Genomic DNA, 18,460 nt, shown 5'->3' with positions numbered 1-18,460 from the left:
GACTCCAAAACAAGTAAAAACGTACGTAAACGTGGTTTTGCTAACGGGCCTCGTAAAGGTAATGGCTTAGTCTGAGTTTTCGAAAATGTGGAGGTAACCCGTGTTAAGCTTCAAGTAAAAGAGCGCAGGGGGGCCCCTCAGCGATTTCCTACAAAGCCCCCACCTCATAGCAGTACTGCTGGACTTTGTGCAAGACTTTGTTGAGGTCCTTGTTCAGCTGCTCGAGCTCCAGGACGATGGTCGCGTACCGCCGCTGAAACTCGATGCCGATGGGCATGGAGTAGGACTTCTGCAAGAAACGAAAATCAGGTTCTGGTAAGGATTTTTTTGAGCGGTGCAATTTCTTCCTTTCCTTTCCTTTCTGGGGGGGGGGGGTGGGGTGGGGGCGGGCAGGGCACGAGAAAGAATGAGAGATCTGGGTAGGGGCAGAGGGAGAGGGAGAGAGAATCTTAAGCTGGCTCCTTGCTCAGTGTGGAGTCCGATGCTGGGCCCTGAGCCGAAATCAAGAGTCGGACACTTGGCCGACTGGAGCCACCCAGGCGCCCTCGAGCAGCGCAGTTTCGCTGATGTGGTAGGAGATCTGACGGATCCCAAACTAAGGTTTATTAACATTTTCTTTCCTTGACATCGTACCTCTCGTGTGTGACGGCGGCATTATCGTTATTTAGGAGACTCCTCTTACGAGTAAATCTGCCATTTACTTTTTTTAAGTTTGTTTTGAGAGAGAGAATGAGAGAGCACGCGCAGGAGGGGCCAGAGAGAGAGGGAGAGCGAGCGAATCTCAGACAGGCTCTGCATGGACTCGCGACCCGATCCCACGACTGTGAGATTATGACCTGAGCAGAAACCAAGAGTCAGACGCTTAACCAGCTGAGCCATCCGGGTTCCCCTGCCATTTACTTTTTAAAAAATTTTACTTATTTAAATTCAAGTTAGTTAACACACAGCGTAGTGTTGATTTCAGGAATAGAAACCAGTGATTGATCAGTTTGCACACAACGCCCAGTGCTCATCCCAACAAGTGTCCTCCCTCCTGCCCGGCACCCATTTAGCCCATCCCTCCCCGCCCCAAACCCTGCCCGCAACCCTCAGTTTGTTCTCTGTATTTAAGAGTCTCTTATGGTTTGCCTCCTTCTCTGTTTTTATCTAATTTTTCCTTCCCTTGCCCTACGTTCATCTGTTATGTTTCTTAAATTCCACATATGAGTAAAACTGTAGGTCTTTCTCTGCCTGACTTATTTTGCTTAGCATAATACATTCTAGTTCCATCCACATTGTTGCAAATGACAAGATTTTACCTTTTTTTTTTTATTTTTTTATTTAAAAAAAAATTTTTTTTTCAACGTTTTTTATTTATTTTTGGGACAGAGAGAGACAGAGCATGAACGGGGGAGGGGCAGAGAGAGAGAGGGAGACACAGAATCGGAAACAGGCTCCAGGCTCTGAGCCATCAGCCCAGAGCCTGACGCGGGGCTCGAACTCACGGACCGCGAGATCGTGACCTGGCTGAAGTCGGACGCGTAACCGACTGCGCCACCCAGGCGCCCCCCCTTTTTTTTTTTTAAAGATCTTACAGAGAGAGAGAGGGTTTTTGTTTTTTTGTTTGTTTGTTTTTTTATCACCACAGAGCCTGGCGCAGGGCTCGAACTCACAAACTGAGAGATCATGCCCTGAGCCGAAATTAAGAGTTGGACGCTTAACCATCTGAGCCACCCAGGAGCCCCAAGACAGAGAATAAGTTATATGAAGCAGAACTGTTGAATCTGTATACCTGTTCATTTCATTAGTCTTCCAATTTTCTCCTAAGTTTGCCACTTTTCAAAATAAAAAAGTTGGTAAAAAAAAAAACACAAAAAAACACAAACCCACATATACTCATTTGAAGTATTCTGGTTACGGGAACTCCATTCTTCTCCATCTGGAATCAACTGAATGTAGCACACCGGTTAAGAGCACCGGAGCCGGAATCACACCACAGAGGTTCAAATCGCAACTGTCACCTGCTCGCTGTGCGGCCTCAGGCATGCTCCTTAACCTCTCTGTGCTGTTTTCCTCGTGTGCCAAACGGGGACCATACGAATACTTACCTAACGGGAGGACCCGGCGATGACGGGAAAGCGCGTGCCCGCGCGCCGCCTCGCACGCAGAAAATGCTCGGAGCGGCAGGTGCAATCGCCGTGCCCTCGTCCGGGTTTGCCCCCCACCCGGAAGCGTGAGCCGCCGTGGCCTTTGCTCCGTCCCCCGCCCGCTGGGCCGGCCGCAGGTGCTTCGGCGGGCCCCTCCGGCCAGGCCGAGGCAGCCGCGTCTCCTCCAGGACTTCCCGGAGGGCGGACCTCGCGTCCCGTCCCGGAAGCACAGGGAAGGCGGGAAGCAGGCCCGGGCCGCCCACGAGGCCCAGATCGCAGAACTACAATGGTCTGGGAGACAGAAACCGCAGAGGCCAGCCGCGCGACCCCGCCACGTTACGGACGAGAGCCCCGAGGCGGAAGGAAGCCCACGCGAGTAACGTGCGGGTGACGTGTGCGGAGTGACCACGACGACGCGCCGGACGCTGCCCTAGGTGTCCAACGGGATCTCCCTGGATCCTCACAACGACCCCCGCCCCCCGAGCAGGGGACCGTGCTTAGCCGCATCTTGCAGACGGAGGGATCTGCGCCCCCCGTGTGCACAGCCAGTAAGCGGCAAGCATGCGGGACCCAAAGGCGGCTGCGGGGGTGGGGGTGGACCCCCCGCCGCCCCCCCCCCCTCGGAGGACCTGTGCGGCGGGGGGTGGGGGGAGAATGTTGAAGGGAGAGCAGGGAAGGGAGCACCGCGGAGGCGAGCTTCGAGGCCTCGGCAGGACCTCCGACTCAGTTTACCCCTGGTGCCTCCTGAACCGCGTCGCCTTCCTCGGCTTCAGGTTTTGTGCAGTTAGGCCCAGTGGACGACCCCCAGAGCCCGCACTTAACAGAATACAAGGGTCAACGGGCCGCGGTAGATTTAACTGCATCTCCTTGTCGGGGCAGACTGGGGGTGACCGAGGACACGGTGTGGGGTTTCGCCAAGCACCTGACCCAGTCTCTTCTTGAGGGGAAGAGTGTATTCTGGCAGACTCACAGCTAGTTAATCTCTATCAGAATTATTAAAGGCTCTGTATCTTCTTGCACAGAATTCACTGCAGGATGTCAAAGGCCTTGATCCTCAACTTCGGTGTTCAGTGTATTTATGAGCCATTTAAATACAGACATACCTACACCAAAATGTACACAGGAGTGGCTGGCTGGCTCAGCCCACAGAGCGTGTGACTCTTGTCTCAGGGCCATGAGTTCAAGCTCCACGTTGGACAGGAGCCTACTTTAAAAAATTTAAAAAACAAATTTTTTTTTAAATGTTTATTTTTGAGACAGAGACAGAGCATGAGCAGGGGAGGGGCCAAGAGAGAGGGAGACACAGAATCCGAAGCAGGTTCCAGGCCCGGAGCTGCCAGCACAGAGCCCGACGCGGGGCTCAAATTCACAAACCGCTAGGTCGTGACCTGAGCTGAAGTCAATGAGCTATTTGTGTTTCAGCCACAAAGACTAAACGATGTAAGAATCGATGTCAGAATCCTACAATAGCTGGCATTGGAGAGGACAGCCCACATTCCCTGGTATTACGAAGTGAGAGCGGAATACAGTGCAGTATAACAGTTATTTCAAAATATACCCACCCCCAAATGCTCAATAGTGTATACACTATATGTGCTTAGATGTACAAAAACAAAAAGAAGAAAAAAACATCAAATTCAAGAAGAGTGGTAATTTTTTAAATAGAATACATTTACTCAGGTTTTACACATACAATTCAAATTAAAAAATTTTTTTTAAATGTTTATTGAGTTTTGAGAGAGAGAGAGAGAGAGAGAGAGAGAGAGCGAGCAAGCTGGGGAGGGGCAGAAAGAGAGGGAGACACAGAATCCCAAGCAGGCTCCAGGCTCCAAACTGTCAGCACAGAGCCGGATGCGGGGCTCGAACCCACAAACTGAGAGATCATGACCTGAGCCCAAGCTGGACGCCTAACCAACTAAGCCACCCAGGTGCCTCCTACAATGCAAAATTTTTTAAGCACAAATTTGACATTGAGTTAGGTCTACATGAATAAAGTGAGGCACAGAGTCAGATATTAAGTTGAACTATATAAAATAATACCTAATGCAACTTTTGGTCAAAAACAAGGTCTGGTAACAAAGTAATGAATGATTTTCTTGTGTGGGTTATGAGCCGAGGCCCAAGGCAACCGTCTAGAGACGCAGAATGTTTTAGGGGACAAGATAGCAGACAGAGCAGTTCGTGTGTAAGGGTGTGGGAGTTTGGGCCATAAATTTATATAAGCCGCTCCTGTGATAAGGCTAATGTCAACCTGCACAGCAAGCATATGGTACCAGTGTGACTCAATCTGGAATATTATAGCCTGTCTGGGCCCCACATCATAAGGCAAACTGGAATATCCAGAGGAGAGGAAGCAGAATTGTGAAAGAATCCAAGATCATATTGTATAAAAAAAGGCTCAAGGGAAAGGGATCTTTTATTTATTATCTTTTCATTTTACTTATTTTTGAGAGCGCGTGTGCAAACAGGGGGGTGGGGGGAGAGAGAGTGGGACAGAGGGTCTAAAGTGGGCTCTGCCCTGACAGTGGAGAGCCTGATGCAGGGTTCAAAGTCGCGAACCAGGAGATCACGGCCTGAGCCAAAGTCAGACGCTTAACTGACTGAGCCACCCAGGTGCCCCGGGAAAAGGATCTTTTAAACTAAACTGGCAAATATTTATTACACAAGTAGCTCATCAATACATCTCATTGGGACAGAACAGAACAATACAAAAATAGAACGTAACAAGAAAGACCCCGTCACTTATCTGTGCCCACCCACCCCACGCTGCCCTCCGCGGTGGACCCCGTCACATTTGGCGTGTGGCTTTCCAGTCACTTTTTCGAGGCGTTTCATACACACATATGCACAGCTTTTTTACAAAAATGGAATCCGATAAAAATGGAATATTGTCCTACAGTCTGTCCAATGTAATGCGTCTTGGAGAGCTTTCCATGTGGATACAGGCAGGTCTAACTCGCTCCTTTTAGGAATTACACAGTGCTCGGGTAGGGAAACCGTGTCAGGATTCATCTGACAGATGGCCTTCAGACGGGCATTTACATTTTCTTCTTTTGTTGCTCTTACGAGCCATCCTTCGGAGAACACTCTTGCATGCGCATCTCTGTGCACCTGACTGTCCTCCGCGATGACGCCCCAGAACTGGAACTTACGCCCCCACCTACGGTGTAGAGCGGTCCGCCTACTTCTGCACACATTTGCCAACGTTTACGTGAAGTGTTTACAAATCTGATGGGAGACTCTTCAGTCTGCAAAGGACCAGGAAGACAGAAGAGGTGTAAGCTGCCTCCAAATATCGAAACAGTTACCACACAGAAGGTGCGGAATCTTTGAGCCTACAACTGCGGCTATGGGAGGAAAGCCACAGAGTCAACGTGAAGACCTCACGACGAGGGGCGCCCGGCGGGCTCAGTCGAGTGGGCATCTGACTCTTGTTTTCAGCTCGGGTCATGATCTCCTGGTTTCGTCGGATCGAGCCCCGTGTCGGGCTCTACGCTGACAGCGTGGGATTCATTCTCTTCCTCTCTCTCTGTTCCTCCACTGCTTGTACACTCTCAGTCTCTCTCAAAGTAAATAAACTTAAAAAAAAACAAAACTCATAATGAGTTGGCTGTCTTCCTCTCCCACGGTGGGAAGTCTTCTTCTGTCCCTGTGTGGATAGCTCACTACCCGCCATGTTCTCTGTGCTCTTCTGATGTTCCACGGGCCTTCTGGTTGGCCGTCTCTTAATTTTTCTCTCGTGTTTTCCATCTCTGTTTTTCTTTTTTAAATATTTATTTCATTTCTACATAATCTCTACGCCCAACACGGGGCCTGAACTCAAGAGTCAAGAGTCACATGCTCCACCGACTGAGCCAGCCAGGCGCCCCTGCACCTCTATTTTTCAATCACACACTGTGGGAGAGTTCAACTTTTTCTTCTTAACGGTCTATTGAAAATATTTAAAATTCTTTTTGGAACAGAAAATAACTTTGCAAGTCTGTGTATGTAATGGGATGTATCAACTGTTAGATTGTACGTCAGGCTGAGGGCTCCCTGACTGCCAGGATGAGACCTTTCAGTTACAACTTCATGCTATATAAAACTCAGCATTTCTTTTCAAGTTTATTTTATTTTGAGAGAGAGAAAGAGAGAGAGAGAGAGAGAGAGAGAGAGAGAGAATGAATATATGAGAGTGGGGGAGGGGCAGAGAGGGAGACTCCCAAGCAGGCTCTGTGCTGATAGCTGGGGGGCTCGATCTCACAGTTCGCGAGAAGGTTCAATTTAATTTGTAATAGCTAAAAAATGTAAACTATCCAAACACCCCTCAACAGGCAAATGGAGAAACAATTGTGCTGTATCTACACAGTGAGATCCTACTTAGCAATAAAAAGAATTACGGAATGTTGCACGAACTATGGAACACACAACCAGGTGGATGAATCAAGATCATTACACCCAATGAAAGACGCCAGGCAAAAAAAAAAAAAAAAAAAGAAAAGAAAAGCACATATACTGAATGATTCCGTTTACGTACAATTCTAGAAAATGCAACCTAATCTGTGTAACAGAAGGCAGACCGGTGGTTGCCTGGAGCCTGGGGTAGCGGGAGGGATAGATCACAAAGGACTTGGGGAAATCTGGTGGGAGCGGAGTTGTAATCCCCTCTGTGGCGATGGTTTCATGGGTATGTGTGTATATGCACACACACACATATATCCGATCAAACACACATTTTTTAAACAGGCACAGCTCACTGTATGCTAATTATATCTCAACAAAGTTGGGGAAGTAATGGGAAAAACCCACCCAGATCAGCCACAGAAACCACTAACAGCCCAGAAGCCCCCGACCCACGTCACCTTACAGTCCCTTCTCTTTTCTCTCCAAAGCAACCTAACCTTGACAGCAAACATCACAGTTTGACTTTTGAACTTTATAGAAAACACAGTTACACAGTATATACTTTTGTTCCCAGCTTCTTTCCATCAACACCGTGGGATTTATCCACGGGCTGTGTATCTCCCTAGTTAGTTCGTTCGCCGCGGCACAGTATTCCTTTGTAGAAATAGGAGGCATTCAGCCGTTCGACTCGTTCCATCTGGTGCTGGGCAAAAGGGATGCTTCTAGTTCTTGGCTGATAATAGTGCTGCTAGGTTTGGTTTTCGTAAACAGAGCCGAAGAGTTTCCCAAAGTGATGGAATAAGAAAGTTCTAGTTGCTTCACGTATTTTCCGATCTTTGGTATTTTAAGTGTTTGAATATTAGCCACTTTAGAGGTTGTGAGTCGTCTCTCTTTGTGGTATTAATCTGCATTTTCTCTATTACCTTTTCCAATATCTTTTGTACGTTTGAATATTCTCTATTCAATTCTCTTTCCTGTTTTCTGTTTCTGTCTTTTTTTTTATTGACTTATAGTTCTTCATATATTCTGGATGCAAGCTTTTGGTCAATTATATGTGCTGTAAGTATTTCTTTCCATTCCGTGGCTTGCCTTTTATTTTCTTGTAGTTGTATCTTTTTTTTTTTTTAATGTTTATTTATTTTTGAGAGAGAGAGAGAGAGAGAGAGAGCAGGGGAGGGGCAGAGAGAGAGAGAGGGAGACACAGAATCCGAAGCAGGCTCCAGGCTCTGAGCTGTCAGCACAGAGCCTGATGCAGGGCTTGAACCCACAGACCACAAGATCATGACCTGAGCCAAAGTCAGAAGCTTAACCAACTGAGCCACCCAGGCACCCCCCACCCACCCCCTTACCAGTTTTAAAGAGAAAGGTTTTTTGTTTATTTTTTTAGGTAGTCTCTATGCCCCATGTGGAGCTTGAACTCATGACCTCAAGATCAAGAAGAGTCACGTGCTCTACAGACTGAGCCAGCCAGACACCAAAGTTTTTTTTTCTCCCCAAAGAGAAAGTTTTTAACACTTCACTAGTAAGTATAATATCTGCTTTAAGTTTTTTTGGTAAATACTCCGTTAGATTTGGGGATATCCTTTCTATTCCCAGTTTGATAACAGTATTTATTTTTCTCCCAGGGAGGGATGTTTAATTTTCTAAGACAGCTTTTCTGCATCTATCGAGATGCTCTTAGGGATTCTCTTTTCTCTCTTAATGTGGTGAATTACATTTAGATTTTTTTCTGAATAAATGATCATCTTCAAGAGTCGGACCTGCTAGTCTTTTAAACAAACATCTAAGGCGACTTTGTAATTTAAAGGTTGATAACATACACTCTTACAACCTTGTCCGCTTTCCGGACAGATAAAAGGAAAACTGCGTCGCAATCGGTCTTCTTTTTGGAAAGCAGCCTGGCACTTCCTCAAAAGCTTAAATGAGCTACCGCGTGGCTCAGCGACTCCACTTCTAGGCAAAGACCCAATGGAAACGACAACACACGTCTACGTGAAACCTTATACATAAGCTTTCAGGCAGCCTTACTCGTAACAGCCCGAGAGCGGCAGCGACCGAGGAACAGATAAGGAAGACGGGGTGAGTCTACACAACGGAATGTTATTTGTCAACAAAAGAGGTACCGGTAACGCACAAACCAGGCGGATGGGCCTTCACAACATGGGCCCACAGCAAAGAATCCAGTCCCCGAAGACCACACGTCGCATGATTCGTTCACGGTCAATGTCCAGAACGGGTGGACGGAAATCAGATTAGCGGTTGCCGAGGTACGGGGGGTGCGGCTTTTGAGGGGAAATGAGGAGTTACTGCTAAAAAATAAATGGGGTTTCTTTCGGGAGTGATGAAGATATTCTGAAACAGACTGTGAGAATGTCTGCACAAGCCACGAACTGAACTATGAACTGAAAACCAGTTGTCCACTTCCTGTAAATGGGTGTATGCAAGGTATCAGTAAAGCTGCATTAAAAAAAAAAACAAAAAAAAAAAAAACAAACCCTGACCTTTTAAATATTTACTATAATCAGACATGGTTTTCTACCAACGGCTCCCATAATCAATCAGTCAGGCTGCCACACGCAGGTTGGGTGTGACGTGCAAAATGGATTATACTTTGAAGGCTGGTTAACTGGGAAGCAGATTTCTGCAGAGGTCCCCAACCCCCCAAATAAAGAGGACTAAAGCATGGCAAGACAGTTCCGACAACATATTCTGGGCAGGAAAGCCAACTTCCAAAGTTGGTGGAAAAGAGAGCGGGAAGCAGCACGGAGGGCGTATCACTCGGCGAACCACTAATACAAAGTTTTAACTACGGTTCCGACAGAATTTTCAGGGACAGACGTCTTTTCCTGGACCTCCTTGGATTATTACGCATCTTTACTCATGTAGGGTAAGGCATCTTTTCAAAGTGGGACTGTTGGTTCAACATCCACTTTTATATATGCTGAAGCAATTCAAACCTATTTTAATAAATTCCATGTGCACTATTAGCTTGTGAATGCTCTGTATATTTTTAAGATATTCAAAGAACCCAAAATAGAAAAGGCATATTGAAATGAACAACCTCAGACAAATTTTCCCCGAGTGAACATACTACATAATTTGAGCAAGGTATATGATTGAGAAATTTGTCCTTGTTGGATTATGAAAGTGACTAAATATTTTGGGGCGCCTGGGTGGCTCAGTTAAGTGTCAGATTCTTGATTTCACCTCAAGCCACGATCTCACTGTTTGTGAGTTCAAACCTCACATCAGGCTCTGTGCTAACAGCATGGAGCCTGCTTGGGATCCTCTCTCTGTCCATCTCTATCCCTCCTCCCTCTCAACAATAAATAATAAAACATTAAAAAATAAAAGTGACTAAATATTTTATTATAATCTAAAATAAATAAAAATAACAAAAATAAAGTAATAAAAATAATAATCTCAATCACTTTACAAATAGAAAGTTTGAACTTCTGAGTTCATATTTTTGCTGAGTAAAGTCTGAGATAAAAGGTTAAGCTTTCCAACATCAAAGGAGACTTTCTCAGACCAATATTCTATTTTCCTTGTAAATTCCATAAGAAAATGTACTTTGAACAAAATAGCATGTCCAGTCCTTTGAGGTGAGAAACAGCAAGCTACTCGGGATATTTTGGTAAAAATAAAACTTAAGTTAGCTTTCAACTTCCAAATTAAATTAATGAAATTAAATATTTGTTAAGGTGGAGGATGGGTGGGGATAGGGAAGATAAAATTACCCGTCACTGGTGCTAAAAACAGGAGGGGTTAGCAAATGTTCAGTTAGTTTAACGTTGTTAACTTGAAGCTTTAGAGAAAAATAAAGAAAAAAGTTACATGGCATAAATGGAACGTATACTCAGAAAATTTGTAATTCATAATTCTGGAAAAATTGCTATATTCCCTTTCTTTTAAAGAACAGCTCTTCTGTTTTATTTACTGCTTTTTGAGATTCACAGAGAAAGAGCATGCACGTGGGGGAGGGGCGGGGGGGGACAGAGGATCTGAAGCGGTCTCTGTGCTGATGACAGTGAGCCCGATGCGGGGCTTGAACTCAAGACCCATGAGATCATGACCTGAGCCAAAGCTGGAGGCTTAACTGACTGAGCCACCCAGGCACCCCACAAAGGAGGTACTTTGCGTATAAATCCATCTGTCTGTGACAAAGACGGGTATCAAAAACACTCCCGAACATACTTCTGATACTATTTATAGTTCGCATCTCTCCAAAAATCAACACAATTTGCAATAGCATTCATTTAAGTTTTTCTTTATAAAAAAATTTTTTTAAATGTTTATTTTTGAGAGACAGAGCACGAGCGGGGGAGGAGCAGAGAGAGAGGGAGACACAGAATCCGAAACAGGCTCCAGGCTCTGAGCTGTCAGCACAGAGCCCGACGTGGGTCTCGAACCCATGAATTGCAAGATCATGACCTGAGCCGAAGTCGGATGCTTAACCGACAGAGCCACCCAAGCGCCCCTAAACAATTTAAGGTTCGATTCTCTAAGTAAACACGTGATTTAGGCTTTTCCTCCCTTGGGAAACGTATCATTCTACAGTAATCTGATACGTCGTGCCTTGATCTTATCCCATGAACCTGAATGCCAGGTTTATGTTTAAATGCTAGTGCTTTTGTAACATTAACATAATGAGTGAATACGTTTTATTTATTTTTGAAGATTTTATTTTTAAGTAATCTCTATGCCCAACGTGGGGCTCAAACTCACGACTCTGAGATCAAGAGCCGAACGCTCCACAGACCGGGCCAGCCGGGAGTCCCGAGTGAGTGTGTTTGAAACATATTATTACCAATGCCCAGGTTATGTTTACCAGTTGGAATGATTTTACTAAATGTTTTGAGAGTTTTGCATTGTGAGACTCAATCAAGATATTAATGTGAGTAGACTGTCGATCTGTTACCACTTGGAGATCCCCTAACATCAGTCACTGTCTGCTTCATCTTTTTATGCCCATGGAAGTGCCATATTTTCTTTGGACATCATCAGACTTCCTGGGTGTTTGAGTAATGTTCTTTTTTTTTTATTTCTTTTTAAAATTTTTTTTTGAGAGAGCGAGCGAGCAAGCACGAGGACAGGGGAGGGGCAGAGAGAGGGGGACAGAGGATCCGAAGCAGGCTCCGTACTGACAGCAGAGAGCCCAGACATGGGGTGTGAACCCGCAGACTGTGAGATCATGACCTGAGCTGAAGTCGGACACTAAACCAACTGGGCCACCCAGACACCCCTTCGAAGAACGTTTTAATGTTTAAGGAGTTTTGCCATTTTGTCAACTCGGGTATGTCGTTAATATCGTATCCGTATTAAATTTCCTCGGATACGTAATGGAGGAGCCTCTGGATATGTAGTTCATTCCGTGAGGCAGGAAGCTAGGCACGGGCGACGGGAGGGCGGGCCTTCGGCGTCCCTGACAGGGAGCCCCAGCCGAGGGCCGCCCAGGGAGCACCGCAGTGCAGCCACCTCGGAGTCGGTGTGCGGTTACGACGTCCCAGCAGAGGAAGAGCTGTCTGTTAAGCTTCCTGCCCTTGTGCAGAGAGCAGCGCTTGTCCTTACCTGACCTGCGCCTCTAGAATAGAAATGATGCGGCTTCCTACTCCATGCAGGCACTTCCCCTACATCTTGGGTTTGGTTTGGGTCTTTGAATTTCTTTTTGAGAGAGCGCAAGCAGGCGACGGGCAGAAAGAGCGGGACAGAGGATCCGAAGTGGGCTCCACGCTCACAGCAGTAGGCCCGATGAGGGGCTCGGACTCCCGAACCGTGAGATCACGACTTGAGCTGAAGTCGGATGCTTAACCTGAGGCACCCAGGTGCCCCTCGAGTACATCCCGGGAAAGGACAGGAGGAGTCGGCTGACTGTTACATTATCAGGGCCTGTCAGGCTGTGGGCTCTGCGGACTGGCGCGCTCCTCCCCACGAACGGACTTTCATAAAACAATTCGAGCTTCTGGGCTTTTTTTCAATAACTTTTTAAAAAAAGTTTACTGGGGCGCCTGGGTGGCTCGGTTGAGCATCCGACTTCAGCTCAGGTCACGATCTCGCAGTTTGTGAGTTCGAGCCCCACGTCAGGCTCTGTGCTGACAATTCAGAGCCTGGAGCCTGCTTCCGAGTCTGTGTCTCCATCTCTCTCTGCCTCTCTCTCTGTCAAAAATAAACTTTAAAATAAATAAATAAATAAAATTAAAAAAAGTTTATTTATTTATTTTGAGAGCAGGAGAGTGAGCGAGAGTGGGAGAGGGGCAAAGAGAAAGGGTGAGAGAGAGAAACCCAAGCAGGCTCCTCACTGGCACAGTGAAGCTCGACGCGGGGCTCGAACCCACCAACTATGAGATCATAACCTGAACCGAAGTCAGACTGACTGAGCCACCCAGGTGTCCCAAGACCTTTTCACTTTAAATGGTGGGAAAGTTCAGGGAAGGCATGGAAATATAAAGTGACTTGGGCAAGTAGAAACAGAATTTAGTTTTAATGATTTTTTAAAAGTTTTTTAATGTTTATTTTTGAGAGAGAGCCACAGACAGACAGAGCACAAGGAGAGGAAGGGCAGAGAGAGAGAAGGAGACACAGAATCAGAAGCAGGTTCCAGGCTCTGAGCTGTCAGCAAAGAGCCCGACGTGGGGCTTGAACACAAAGAACTGTGACCTGAGCTGAAGGTGGATGCTTAACTGACTGAGCCACCCAAAAGTCCCGAAATTTTGTAACTATTCTATGTGAACTTGAAAATAATAGGTACCCTATAGCTGGTAGGTATAATATTCTATACATGCCAGCACGATCGAGTTTGTTAACTGTGTTGTTAAAATCTATATCCTTATTAGATATATTTTAAAGCTGACAGCAGAGAGCCCGATGCAGGGTAAGCTCTATGCCCAATGTGGGGCCTGAACTCACAACCCAAGATCAAGAGTCACGTGGTCTATCAACCGAGTCAGCCAGGAACCCCTCCTGAATAGATTTTTTGACTACTTGTTTTATTAGTTACTAAGAGGGCTATGGAAACTGTCCGTCTATAGAGTGGGATTATCTTTTCCTTTGAATTTTGTCAATTTTTGCTTTCTGTACTTGGAAGTCATCATCAGGTACATATAAGTTTCAAATTATTATCTTGAAATTATAACTTTTCATCAAGAAGCAAACTTCTTTATATCCAGTATCTGTTGCCCTGAATTTTATTGTCAGATATTAATATAGCTGTCAGACCTTCTGTTATTTTAAAACTTTGCCCTGTATATCTTTTCATACATTTAAAACTTTATATTTTCAGGATCCTTTAATATTAAATGTGTCTCTTGCGTTCATCATAGACTTGGGGTTTTATTTTTCATCTAGTTTGGCAATCTTTGCCTTTTATTCAAAAGAGCCCGAAGTGGGCTCCACGCTGACAGCAGTGAGCCTGATGCAGGGCTTGAACTTTATTAATGTTAATTATAACTACTCATTTGGGGCACCTGGCTGGCTCCATCGGTAGAGTATTCAACTCTTGATCTTGGGGTTGTATGTTCAAACCCCACATTGGGTGGAGAGATCATTTAAAACAATAAAATCTTGGGGGGGGGGAATAAAACAATAAAATCTTGGAGCACTTGGGTGGCTCAGTTGGTTAAGTGTCCAACTTCGGCTCAGGATATGATCTCACAGTTTGTGAGTTCGAGCCCCAAGTCGGGCTCTGTGCTGACAGCTCAGAGCCTGGAGCCTGCTTCGGATTCTGTGTCTCCCTCTCTCTCTGCCCTGTCCCTTCTCATGCTCTGTTTCTTTATATCTCAAAAATAAACATTAAAAAAATTTTTTAATAAAAGAACCACGGTTTTTGTCATCAGTCTTACAATAATTGGATTTTTATAATGGGAACTGTTTTTAATCATAAATCAAACAAAACTAACGATAAAACATATCAAGCCATCTAGACTTCTAAAAAGTTCTCTCATGCCAAGAAGCAAGCCAACACCCAATCGGGCCTCCATTTGAAGTAGGGAGCGCTAAGCAGGCTAAGGCGAGCCCAGTAGTTAGTTCAAGGTGTGGAGCGCAGACCTAGCTAGTGACACGGAAGTGAAGTGACTTGATTGTGCATAAAGACGGAAGAGATGACGAAGTGATCAGAGGAGGTGCAGTGGGGGAGCGTAGCGCAAAGGGCAGGGGTAGAGCTGCTGGAAACCAAGACTAAGAATTAAGAGTCCAGCAGGAAAGAAGCAGGTGCACGTATTTTTATGTTTAGGACGTGTCACGGCGAAATGTTACGGCTAATTTTCTGCTCTCTTTGATAAGCCCTGTCTCTGTCGACACTAACGTCATATTGCACCTAAGTGAGTTAAGCTGGGACCCAGAAGCCCGTTTTAGTATTTGTACTACCAAGCAGCAGATGATCTCAGACTGAAATCCCTTGACGTCTTCGGTCTTCAGTTTCCAATTCCATAAAACGGAGGTTCAACTTAGAAAATTCGAAGTCAAGTTCAGATAAAAAAATCCCATCATCCTAAAAGAAGACTGTTCCCCTTTCACTCGGGTATCGCTTGTCCATGCGTTTGCCCGCACACACTAGAGACGGATGGGTGACGCTGACTCCCTCTCCTGCAGAGGTGGGTAACTAGCTACAGTGCTCGCCCAGGCCGGTCACGAGCTCGCCGTTACGTCCAAATTCCCACAAGACCATGTGCAATCACGTGGAGACAGCACTTGGGATGAAATCTATTTGCCACCCTATAAATCCATAAGCAAGTTATGACTTCCAGTATACTTCAAACACTTTCCTAGCGAAGTTTTTACATTTTTAAAGAAACTCTGATAATTCTCTCCTATGAATAAAATGGGGACTCTCACATTTTTGGACCGATTAGATGAACAGAATAGGATATAAACACTGTCAAGATAATCTGAATATGCCAATTTATGTATTTCTGGATTTTGTTCATTCCGGATCACTTTTCATAACCACTGTTAACACGACTTCCTTAGTCAGAGGTGCCAACGCTAGGGGGCCTACCTTCACGCAAACTGTCAACGAACCCAGCAAACCCATTAATCCCGTTCAACTGGACACTCGGTGACATAATGAGGTCTGGGGTAATGAACCGCATTGCACTGACAATTTGCTCGGCTGTGTTCAGTACAACGAGAGATAAAGATAGCAAATGAGGATTTAACAATAACATTTACCTCAAGGTTTTCGTCTGTAAAAAATTTGTACATCCTCAGATAACAGAAGTCCCCACCATTTGAAAATTAAACAAGCAAACAAAAAAGAGAAACATCCTTACCAATTTTTCTGCTTCGGTGTTCATTTCCCTTAATTTTTTGATATGTTCCTTTTTAATCATGAGGATTTTTGATAATTTGGTCTACGGACAAAGACAAAGAAATGTTTTGGAATAAATAGCGGCATTTAAGTAAAAGAGACATCAAATTACCAATTTCTCAACTATGGTATTTTAGCAGATTTTGGCATTTCAAAATAAATAAATGTAGCACAGGCATTTTTATTTTATAAATCTGATTGGCTGGCAGCAAAATATTAAAAAAAAAAAAAATCCACTGTAACCAGGACATGTCAAAAGGACTAAGCAGTCAGCCTGAACAAGCTTTCACTGGCCCAACACGGGACAATTCAGGGACCAATAAGAATAACCCCTTCAATGGATGGAAGCACAAATATGTTGAAACTTAGGAGTTCAAACCGATGCCGTAAAACCATTAATCATTACTGGAGAATGCCAGTGACCAAACTCATTATTTTATAAGCTGGAAGACAAAGAGAAAGAATCCTGTGTTTACCCTGTCTTCCTATACAAACCATATAAACCAGATCATCGGGTAACCGGATAATAGGTTAGGGGAAGTTTTTCTTTATAAAGCTATTTCAGTTAATAAACAAAAAAGGACTGACAGAACGAGAGCAGTGCCACGCTGCGATGCTAATGAACGGTTACATCGAGGCACTGATCGTCACCGCGGCCACGTCACATAAAGGAACACAGAAAATGTGCGGGTGTCCTGTCAGAACAAAAAATTCCCACAAAAGTAGTTTCTTCAACAAGTCGTATGGGAAAAAGAACATTCGACGACCTTAAAGTGTATTTATTTTGAGAGAGAGAGAACACACGCGCACGCAAGGACAAAGCGCAGAGAGAATCTCAAGCAGGCTCCGGGCTGTCAGCACAGGGTCTGATGCGGGGCTCAAACCCACAAACCGTGAGAACACGGCCTGAGCCGATGTCGGACACTTCACTGACCGAGCAGCCCAGGCGCCCCTCTTTTTCTGTCTTTTAATTGTTATTATTATTATTATTATTTTTTAATGTTTATTTTTGAAAGAGGGAGAGCATGGGCGTGCGTGCGAGAGGGGGAGGGGGCAGAGAGAGAGAGAGAGGGACAGGCGATCCGAAGTGGACTCTGCTCTGACAGCAGTGAGCCTGACACGGGGCTCAAACTCACAAACCATTAGATCACGACTTGAGCCGAAGTTGGTCGGTCACCCAACTGAGCTCACACAACTTAGTTGTGTTTCTTTAAAAAAAAGAAAACAACGGGGCACCTGGGTGGCTCAGTTGGGTGAGCGTCCGACTTCGGCTCAGGTCATGATCTCATGGCTTGTGAGTTCCAGCCCCGAGTCGGGCTCTGTGCTGACCGCTCAGAAGCTGGAGCCTGCTTTGGATTCTGTGTCTCCCTCTCTCTCTCTCTGCCCTTCTCCTGCTCATGCTGTCTCTCAATAACAAATAACTGTTAAAAAAATTTTTTTTATAAAAAAAAGAAAAAAAGAGCCCTTATCTCTTAGAGATAAATGAATACGTTTACATATAAAGGATATGATATTTAGTGTCCGCTTCTCAATAATGCAAAAGGGAGACGAGGGTGGGAGCAGCAATGATATCAGACCAGCCAGCTGGTGGACGGGCACACGGAGACGTAGTAAACGAAGCTACTTCTTTTAAGTCTGTACATTTTCAACATTAAGGCGCCCTAAGAAATTGGCCTCTAAGTTGATCCGGGCAGAAGTGCTGGTAAGACATGCCCCAGGACTGTCACGGGACAGACCGTATTTAGTGACTGTATTTAGATCTCTGGACAGGCCTCCCTTCTCCTCCAAGGTGCTGGATTTTCATGGAACTATGTGTGATTCTTTAGAGTTGGAAGCAGTAAAAGATGGCAAGGGTCCCTTTTTTGTTTCTATTTCAGTTTTGTGGTGTTTGCTTTTGATAGAAAATCATGACGTTTCCTTTGAATTCTTTTCAAAATTGAGTCTTCTCTGAAAAAGCAGACCAGTCTCTTTAGATTCCTCAAAGTCCCTAACCCCAGGAAATAAAAAGTTTCCTCGAGGGACGCCTGGGGGGCTCAGTCGGTTAAGTGTCCGACTTCAGCTCAGGTCATGATCTCACTGTGGGTTTGAGCCTCACTTCGGGCTCTGTGCTGATGGCTCAGAGCCTGGAACCTGCTTTGGATTCTGTGTCTCCCTCTCTCTCTACCCCTCCCCCACTCATGCTCTGTCTCTCAAAAATAAACATTAAAAAAAAAAAAAACATTAAAAAAAGTTCCCTCGAAAAGAAAATTCATTGTAAACTATGAATTATGAAAACTTGCCAAATTTTTTAGTATTTATTTTGTCATAAGAAAAAATATTCAAAACAGAAGAAGATAAAAACATATCTACTTCAGAGGTGTCTGGCTGACTCAGTCAGTAGAGGGTGCAACTCTTACTCTCCAGGTCATGAGTTCAAGCCCCACTTTGGGCAGAGAGATTACTTAAATATGTATATATTTCAAAGCTTGAATAAGCAACCCGCGTTTCATGGAACCTTACATAACACAAAAGACTAGTACATAAAGGAACTTTTACCTTTTAGATAGCTTAAAATAATAATGAAATTAGTGTTTTAATGGAGGTTTACACCTACTTTTTGAATTTTAAGATTAAGCACTGAAACCAAACATCTAAGCATTACTAAAAA

The 18,460-nt window shown here is 44.9% G+C and overlaps 1 protein-coding gene across 8 annotated transcripts in view; it reads right to left on the bottom strand.

Moving 5' to 3' along the window:
- LIN9 (lin-9 DREAM MuvB core complex component) overlaps positions 1-18,460 on the bottom strand; it is a 63,350-nt gene that overhangs the window by 6,138 nt on the left and 38,752 nt on the right. For 7 of the 8 annotated variants that reach the window (XM_047077137.1, XM_047077139.1, XM_047077144.1 and 4 more), the window contains 2 exons: positions 15,776-15,856; positions 164-289 (listed from right to left, as the gene is read on the bottom strand). In XM_047077137.1, coding sequence (XP_046933093.1) covers positions 164-289; positions 15,776-15,856 — 207 coding nt within the window. Of the gene's footprint in view, positions 1-163; positions 290-4,691; positions 5,375-15,775; positions 15,857-18,460 lie in introns of those variants that run through there. The other variant, XM_047077141.1, reaches the window with a different exon arrangement.

Source organism: Lynx rufus, unplaced genomic scaffold (genome assembly GCF_022079265.1).
Source record: "Lynx rufus isolate CCGP_SWC_20201006 ecotype Redwood Valley unplaced genomic scaffold, mLynRuf1.p SCAF_15, whole genome shotgun sequence".
NCBI lineage: Eukaryota > Metazoa > Chordata > Mammalia > Carnivora > Felidae > Lynx > Lynx rufus.
Note: the sequence above shows the minus strand (reverse complement) of the source record. Positions and strands in the feature narration are given on the sequence as shown.